The 9,456-nt window shown below is 42.3% G+C and overlaps 1 protein-coding gene across 2 annotated transcripts; it reads left to right on the forward strand.

The window, feature by feature from the left end:
* Nucleotides 1–255: 255 nt before the first annotated feature.
* LOC111975334 (lens intrinsic membrane protein 2.2) lies at nt 256–7,262 on the forward strand. Of its 2 annotated transcripts, none has more exons than XM_024003555.2 (5): nt 256–365; nt 1,685–1,907; nt 4,272–4,412; nt 4,851–4,985; nt 7,043–7,262. In XM_024003555.2, the coding sequence occupies exons 1-5, from the start codon at nt 282–284 to the stop codon at nt 7,108–7,110; spliced, it is 651 nt and encodes a 216-aa protein (XP_023859323.1). In that variant the 5' UTR covers nt 256–281; the 3' UTR covers nt 7,111–7,262. The 2 variants fall into 2 exon arrangements, with proteins under 2 accessions (XP_023859323.1, XP_023859324.1); XM_024003556.3 differs by lacking the exon at nt 256–365 and adding an exon at nt 1,120–1,144.
* The last annotated feature ends 2,194 nt before the right edge of the window (nt 7,263–9,456 follow it).

The following is a 9,456-nucleotide window of genomic DNA, read 5'->3' on the forward strand; positions in this document are numbered from 1 at the left end:
GTCCCACGATGTCAAGTGCTGCCTGCCAGGGCTAATCAGCCACTTTTTCTAAGAGGAAGGCAGAAGAGGTAAGGAAGAAGAGGCCATGAGTGAAGGTGTAAGAAATACAGATGGAGACTGTCGGATGGAGAGAGCAAGCAAGTGTACAGGTTAGAGGGAGAGAGTGGAGGCAGCGGGGTAATGGTGTGCGATAGAGGGATGGAGAGGGAGTGAACGWGAGAGAGAGGGATTACCATCATTCACGTTGCACTCGATCATTCCCTCTATTGTACAGGCAGACAATGAGGGCCATGGGTAGAGGGTTTAAAAAGGATAGACTCACGCAGACAGCAAACCACCCAGCACAGAGACAGCAACCAACAGAGGTATCTGCAAACATTCCTATTTTTTTTACATGGATATAAATGGATATACAAAAACACATTATAGCAACAAGAATATGAGGGAACTGCTCTTTGGAGACAACTCACTTTATATCTTTGGTTTGGGGCCCATTCCTGTTATTTAAGTTATTTAAATCAAAAGAACAAATATAATTTAGAGTATAAWTGGGCCAGTTAACATTTGATTTAGYTTTTGGTCTTCGGATGAATTGAGGMTGCTGCGGGAATTGAAATGGCAACTATGGAATATTATTGTACCCTTTTTTTCAACCATCGTGCTGCCCCGAACGGCTTGGATATTTCTTCGCACCATATCTTTTTACATTGCCCTTCCAGCAGGGTTCCAGCAGCAAATGGTGGATTGTTTGGTTCGGCTCAGTAGTTTGGAAAGGGTAKTGGTACCCCATCACGCTGGTCACAGAGCAACATGCTGACACAGATCTATTGCTTAGTATTAGGAGATTAGTTGTGATGCGCTGGGGGAATTAGTTGGAAACAATGGTTTGAAATCAGCCTGGACAGCACTCTCATTGACATGCAGTCCTTTTGGTTAAGTGCTTTGTTTGGTTTGGCAAAATGTGCAGGTTTTTGCTTTTGTTCWTGGTGGCTCTTGATCAGATAGGTGGAAATATGTGTTCAAAATTTTTAAATGACATTTTAATGGATTAGAAATGGGAGTTTCAACTTGAGCAATCTTTTTTTGCAAAGACGCTTTGCATGGTGACTAGAAGTGCAGTTGTTGTTGGCGTGCTTATATTTGGGTAGGTGTCACAACCACATGCCATTAAAACTTGACGTATCCGCTCTAAAGCCTAAAAGGTGTTAGGGTTGACTTCCAAATGAAGGCCCTGCTTGAACTTCAAAAAACGCATCCTTCCTTCAGTTCTTCCTTCAAGCCTAATCACAGATTAGTCTAAACTGCTTTCGCCTATGAAAGTATGTCAGATAAGACCCAAGGAAAGATGCATTTCMTAACATTGAGCTCAAGGCTGTTTGCAATGCCACCGTTGTAATGTTCACCCCAACACATGTCCACCCGTGCCCCCCCTCCCAGCATTTTCTTGTTTTTGGTTACTTCCTCACCCAGTCTTCTATCCAATGTATGCCATAAGTTCGAAGCATGGTTCCTTCCTTCTGATCTGTTAWACAAACAGGTGGTAAAAACTCAACACATGGTACACTTTTTAAAAGTAACAAATGTTATCCTCCACTTCGATATGATTTTGTTCAAGCTTGTATATGGTTAGAGTGATACATAGTGATCACTCTTTCAAATATATATATTTTTTAACCTCAAACAGTTGCGGTGCATTTCGGAGGACTGTGCTATCCCAGGCTTCTCCTTGATGCTGTACACTTTAGCAGGAGGGGGCACACTCTGTGGTGTGGCYGCCCTCGTGCTCCTCATAGTCTCCACGGCGACCGACTTCTGGATGCAGTACCGCTACTCAGGCGCCTCGGCCAACCAGGGCCTCTGGAGGTTTTGCATCAATCACAAGTGCCATGCCCACACCATCACTGTGGGTGAGTAGTACAATCTACCTTTAACTAATCATTTAGGATCCACTCTATGAATTGTTCTTACTTTGAGGGGATTTTGGCATGCAAATAAGAGCATGCTACCYGGGGTCCATTGATTCTCAGTGCTTTTTTTGTTGTCAATGCTAATGTGGCTACGGCAGATAGTGGCTAAGGTTATTTATAAGCTGGGTGGTTTTGAGCCCTGAATGCTGATTGGTTGACAGCCGTGGAATATGAGACCGTATACCACGGGTATGACAAAACATTTATTTTTACTGCTCTAATTATGTTGGAAACCAGTTTATAATGGCAATAAGACACTTTGGGAATTTGTGGTATATTGCCAATATACCACKGCTAAGTGCCGTGTTCAGGCACTCCGCGTTGCTTCGTGCATATGAACAGTCCTTCGCYGTGGTATATTGGCCATATACCACACCTCCTCAGGCCTTATTGCTTAAATATACATKATTTTTCTTGGCCCATAAACTACTTTCAAGGTAAGGAACCTATAAGTAATTTTGTATTTTTGGTGAACTACCCCTTTAACCTCAACTCTTGTGATCAAGAGCCATACATTTAGAATATATGGCTCTGTTTTTGGCCTAACCACTAAAACTGACCCTGAACGATAACGATTATGAATAGCCTATAGAGATACTGTAAGGTGAGTCAAATTATAGATACACAAAACTGCTATTTGGATTTTATGAATCACACATAACTACAATACACATGTAGGCMTACATACCAACCTATAAATAAAACACTTTTGATAGCTACAAAGGAGATTTCTTACCAATGTTAATATAGTAAAGTGTTCGGACCCCTTGGCTTTTTCCACATTTTGTTACGTTATAGCCTTATTCTAAAAATTGATTAAATAGTTTCCCCTCCCAATCTATACACAATACCCGATAATGACAAAGCAAAAATTGTTTTTAATATATTTTTTGCGAATGTATTAAAAAAAGTGAACTCACATTTACAGTAATCATACCCTTTACTCAGTACTTTGTTGAAGCACCTTTAGCAGCGATTACAGCCTCGAGTCTTCTTGGGTATGACGCTACAACCTTGGCCCACCTGTATTTGAGGAGTTTCTCCCATTCTTCTCTGCAGGTCCTGTCAAGCTCTGTCAGGTTGGATGGGGAGCGTCGCTGCACAGCTATTTTCAGGTTTCTCCAGAGATKTTCGATCGGGTTCAAGTCCGGGCTSTGGCTGGGCCACTCAAGGACATTGAGACTTGTCCCAAAGCCACTCCTKYATTGTCTTGGCTGYGTGCTTAGGGGTTGTTGTCCKGTTGGAAGGTGAACCTTCGCCCCAGTCTGAGGTCCTTAGTGCTCTGGAGCAGGTTTTCATCAAGKATCTCTCTGTACTTTGCTCCGTTTATATTTCCCTCGATCTTGACTAGTCTCCCAGTCCCTGCCACTGAAAAACATYCCCACAGCATGATGCTGCCACCACCATGCTTCACCGTAGGGATGGTGCCAGGTTTCCTCCAGAYGGTTTCATCASACCAGAGAATCTTGTTTCTCATGGTCTGAGAGTCCTTTAGGTGCCTTTTGGMAAACTCCAAGCGGGCTGTCATGTGCCTTTTACTGAGGAGTGGCTTCTGTCTGGCCATTCTACTATAAAGGCCTGATTGGTGGAGTGCTACAGAGATGGTTGTCCTTCTGGAAGGTTCTTCCATCTCCACAGAGGAACTCTTGAGCTTTGTCAGTGACCATCGGGTTCTTGCTCACCTCCCTGACCAAGTCCTTCTCCCCCGATTGCTCAGTTTGGCCGGGCGGCCAGCTTTCGGAAGAGTCTTGGTGGTTCCAAACTTCTTCCATTTAAGAATGGGGACCACTATGTTCTTGGGGACCTTCGATGCTGCGAGAAATGTTTTTGTACCCTAGCCTAGATCTGTGCGTTGACAATCCTGTCTCGGAGCTCAACAGACAATTCCTTCGACCTCATGGCTTGGTTTTTGCTCTGACATGCACTGTCAACTGTAGGACCTTATATAAACAGGTGTGTGCCTTTCCAAATCATGTACAATCAAATGAATTTACCACAGGTGGACTCCAAGTTGTGGAAACGTCTCAAGGATGATCAATGGAAACAGGATGCACCGGAACTCAATTTCAAGTCTCATAGCAAAGGGTCTGAATACTTATGTAAATAAGATATATATATATTTTAGTTTTTGCTTAAAAATATAAACCTGTTTTTGCTTTGTCATTATGGGGTGTGTAGATGGATGAGGAAAATAATTAATTTAATCTATTTTAGAATAAGGCTGTAATGTAACAAAATGTGGAATGTCAAGGGGTCTGAATACTTTCCGAATGCACTGTATATGACGTTGTCCTCTCTGCACAGCCTTCTGGGATGCGACGAGGGCCTTCATGCTGCTGGCCGTGCTGAGCTGCTTCGCTGGCGTGGTGCTGGGCCTGAGTGCCTTCGCCAATGGCACCAAGAGCAGGAGGGTCCGGATGGGGGGCATCGCTCTGCTCCTCTCAGGTAAACACCAGGGGCCGTATTCATAAAGAGTTGCAGAGTAGGAGTGCTGATWTAGGATCTGTTTTGGATTTTAGTTCACAATGAATAACATTACATGGACATGGGGGACCTGATCCTAGATCAGCACCTACTCAGATGCTTTATGGATACCGGYCCTTATGTGAAAAGACAGGAAAGGAGAAAGCATGGAAGGGCAACAGGGGGTTTGCCTTGACCTGTCCAGTTCCTTCAAGGAGAAGACACCAGTTTAGACAATCGAAGTAGAAAGTATGGGATAGTGGACCAGTCAGGAAAAAATAAATAATAATAATCAGGAATTACATTTTGTAGAATTGTATAGACTTGAACAAACATCACCATTATTTAAAAAAACATCTGTCTTGGCCACATCTACATGTTTCTCTCTTTTGCCCCACCACATTTTCTTTCATCCCTCAGGTTTTCTTGCTCTGTTAGCTCTGGCCATCTACACTGGCGTGACTGTCAACTTTTTTGGCAAGCGCTTCCTCAATTGGCGCTTCTCCTGGTCCTACATCTTAGGTTGGGTGGCCATCATCTTAACCTTCGTTGCTGGTAAACTCCTCTAATAAACCCTTTGGTCTTTAAAGGGATAGTTTGAGATTTTGTCAATTAAAACCCTCTAGAGTCTAAGCGGGGTGGGGGGCTAACATGGAATTGTTTTAAGTTGGTCATAMCAAGAATCATTTMGCTATTTGATTTTGAGTTTTAGGACCCCTTAAGTTATCAAATAGTTTATTTATTTTTTTTGCCCATAGAAACGCCAGTGGTGGAAAAAGTACCCAATTGTCATACTTGAGTAAAAGTAAAGAGACCTTAACAGAAAATGACTCAAGTAAATGTAAAAATCACCCAGTAAAATACTACTTGAGTAAAAGTAATTTGTTTTAAATATACTTAAGTATCAAAAGTAAATGTAATTGCAAAAAAAAAAAAAAGTATAAATCCTCCCATTCTTTATATTAACCAAACTGCACAATTTTCTTGTWAACTTTTTATGGATAGCCAGGGGCACACTCCAACACTCAGACATAATTTAYGAACAAATCATGTGTTTAGTGAGTCTGCAAGATCAGAGGCAGTAGGGATGACCAGGGACATTCTCTTGATAAGTGYGTGAATTGGACCATTTATGTCCTGCTAAGCATTCGAAATGTAACAAGTACTTTTGGGTGTCAGGGAGTAAAAGTTGTCAAAAAATATAAATGGTAAAGTAATGTACAAATACCCCCAAAACAACAACTTAAGTAAACTTTACACTACTGAGAAATGCATTGAATAACAGCTTTGTACATGCATAAACAGATAGTCCCCAAAAACATTTTAAAGGAAGTTTGTTCTAGATCTGAAAGATCAGGAAACTTTTTTTCAATTTACATGCATTTAACCTTTTATTTTTGGCACAAAACTACCTTCATATATACTTCCATTCATAAAAAAAAATCTGGTACCGGTCTACCTCTTMCTAGAGCAAAACAACCGATAAGTACGTGTTAGTGTGTAGCCCAAATGGTTCAGACGCTACAGACAGATGTTGCAGATCGGATGTACTGACTTAGAAGAGTCCCGTGTTCGTGAAAGTCTCATCTTTCCATATAGGGGTCGTAATAGTTTGTGGGCCAAACCGTTCAGACGTTTGTGAGAAGATCGATTTTCGGAATGTCTTATGGTCTGACAAACACAGCTCTAGCTCTGCCACATTTCACCGCAGATGTGGAGGGCGACATCGGCGGATGTAGTGGATTGAGACACAGCCCATGCAAAAAAAACAACCTCTAGCTTAAACTGCTGGATTTTGATGGGGATATCTTTGTTATTATGCAAATTGGATTTCTCAGAACCGCAGACAGACTCTAGGGGGTTAAGCACTTTTTTCTACTTATACAGAGTACATGCAGTTTGAAGGATGTTGAAGGTAGCTTCCGGTAGCTGCTCCTATAGACTTCCAGTCATTGCGCCAATGCTAGTTWWCAGTGGCTCCAGAAACTACCTTCAAACTGCACGCAGCCAGAAAAATGGTATCCATGAGTTCATCGGACTTTAATCTCAAACTATCCCTTTGTGTTTAAGATGCTTTGTACATCAGCTACATTACAATATACAAGCTGGTTGAGAGAATGCCAAGTGTGTAAAGCTGTCAACAAGGCAAAGGGTGGCTACTTTGAAGAATTGTTTAACACTTTTTTGGTTACTACATGATTCCATGGGCATCATTTCATAGTTTTGATGTCTTCTATTATTCTTCAATGTAGAAAAATTGTTTGTTTAAAAAAAAAGTTTTTGAATGAGTAGGTGTCCAAATGCTTGACTGGTACTGTACAATCTGGTGTTACTGTTGTAGTGGGGTAAGGATCAGCTGCAATCCATTGATTAGCAACACTCACCATCCTTCAATGTACATACTGTATCTTCTGTGGTTAGGATGGATCCAACTTCTGCCGCCAACGGACAGTGCTGTAGATATTGTGTCTAGGTCCCATGGGTTAGCTGGGTTGCAACTAGCTTTTCAGGCTGTCCAAATTCAGACTTTAAAAGAAGTCCCTCACAGCACAGGCTCTTGGAATATTTTCAATGTTGTGACTCATCCATTTCATTGTTGCTTGATCTTTCAGGTGTGTTCCAACTCTGTGCCTACCAGAAGAACATTTCAGAACCACCTCCTAACGTTCAAGAAAGCTAAATGGAGCACATCTTTTACTTGCACAAAAAAATAAACGATCAACCTCTAGGCTTTACSATTACCATTGATAGCAATGTGACCACAACAAGGGAAACTACCCTTGTCCTTTGGCAAAATCTACTGAACAGAATAAATAGGAATATTTGACTGCGGCCTGGTCTCTTTACTTCATTGCTTACACATATCTTTTGATCTGTTTTCCGGGTAAATGGACAATGAAGCCACCTTCCAGGTCACAGAGTGACATCCATAAGCCTGGGGCATGGTTTCAAGCGATGTAAACTCAGGAAAAAAAAGAAAAGTCCCTTTTTCAAGACCCTGTCTTTCAAAGATAATTCTTAAAAATACAAATAACTTCACAGATCTTCATTGTAAAGGGTTTAAACACTGTTTCCCATGCTTGTTCAATGAACCATAAACAATTAATGAACATGCACCAGTGGAACGGTCGTTAAGACACTTAACAGCTTACAGACGGTAGGCAATTAAGGTCACAGTTATGAAAAGTTAGGACACTAAAGAGGCCTTTCTACTGACTCTGAAAAACACCAAAATAAAGATGCTCAGGGTCCCTGCTCATCTGCGTGAACGTGCCTTAGGCATGTTACAAGGAGGCATGAGGACTGCAGATGTGGCCAGGGCAATAAATTGCATTGTCCGTACTGTGAGAAGCCTAAGCCAGCGCTACAAAGAGACAGGGCGGATAGCTGATTGTCCTTGCAGTGGCAGACCACGTGTAACACCTGCACAGGATCGGTACATCTGAACATCACACCTGTGGGACAGGTACAGGATGGCAACAACAACTGCCCGAGTTACACCAGGAACGCACAATCCCTCCATCAGTGCTCAGACTGTACGCAATAAGCTGAGAGAAGCTGTAGGCCTGTTGTAAGAKGGCTTGTAGGCCTGTTGTAAGGCAGGTCCTCACCAGACATCACTGGCAACAACGTTGCCTATGGGCACAAACCCGTCGCTGGACCAGACAGGACTGGCAAAAAGCGCTCTTCACTGACGAGTCACGGTTTTGTCTCACCAGGGGTGATGGTCGGATTCRCGTTTATCGTTGAAGGAATGAGCGTTACACCGAGGCCTGTACTCTGGAGTGTGATCGATTTGGAGGTTTAGGGTCCGTTATGGTCTGGGGCGGTGTGTCACAGTATCAYCGGACTGAGCTTGTTGTCATTGCGGGCAATCTCAACGCTGTGTGTTACTGGGAAGACATCCCYCTCCCTCATGTGGTACCCTTCCTGCAGGCTCATCCTGACATGACCCTCCAGCATGACAATGCCACACTGCTCGTTCTGTGCGTGATTTCCTGCAAGTGTTTTGCCATGGCCAGCGAAGAGCCCGGATCTCAATCCCATTGAGCACGTCTGGGACCTGCTGGATCGGAGGGTGAGGGCTAGAGCCATTCCCCCCAGAAATGTCCGGGAACTTGCAGGTGCCTTGGTGGAAGAGTGGGGTAACATATCACAGCAAGAACTGGCAAATCTAGTGCAGTCCATGAGGAGATGCACTGCAGTACTTAATGCAGCTGGTGGCCACACCAGATACTGACAGTTACTTTTATTTTGCCCCGCTCTTTGTTCAGGGACACATTATTCTGTTTCTGTTAGTCACATGTCTGTGGAACTTGTTCAGTTTGTCCCAGTTGTTGAATCTTACGTTCATACAAATATTTACACGTTAAGTTTGCTGAAAATGAACAYAGTTGACAGTTGAGAGGACATCTCTTTTTTCACTGAGTTTATATCAAACATTATATAGATGACGAATCAAAAGAATTTGCTGCCACAAGTACTTCTCACCTCAGTGGTGCTTTAGTAATGTTTTAAAGGCGATATTTTTAGTGGAGCGACTTTATGAACAGAAAGGGAACACAGGCRCCTTCAAATACTTTATGCTACATTTCCAGGACAGAAAAGGTTGCTTCTATGAATATGAAATGCATGCAATTTCTTATTAAAAAAAAAAGTACTCTGTGCAACATTTGATTTATTTGTTTAACAATACCAAAACAAAATCTCACAGAGACAAATACTTTGAATTACACAGAATGCAAATAAATACATATGACCATAGAATTAATGACATYACAATTGATACAACAATTTACACCACTTCAATAGTGCAAAACCACACATACTGCACTCATTGAGATTCTTGCATTGTATCCGTTTGAAGACGTGTGCTGTCTCCTGGTGGGGAAGTACAGTAACTGACAGTACTGCTTTATGGCATGTAGTTGAGCCCAACACCTGACTACAACTACCCAATCATTAGGACATAAGACGTCACTTCAACGCATTTCATGTCTCGTCAATAGAGAAAGTGTTTACATTT

The sequence above is a fragment of the Salvelinus sp. IW2-2015 genome, linkage group LG16 (genome assembly GCF_002910315.2).
Source record: "Salvelinus sp. IW2-2015 linkage group LG16, ASM291031v2, whole genome shotgun sequence".
Classification (NCBI taxonomy): domain Eukaryota; kingdom Metazoa; phylum Chordata; class Actinopteri; order Salmoniformes; family Salmonidae; genus Salvelinus; species Salvelinus sp. IW2-2015.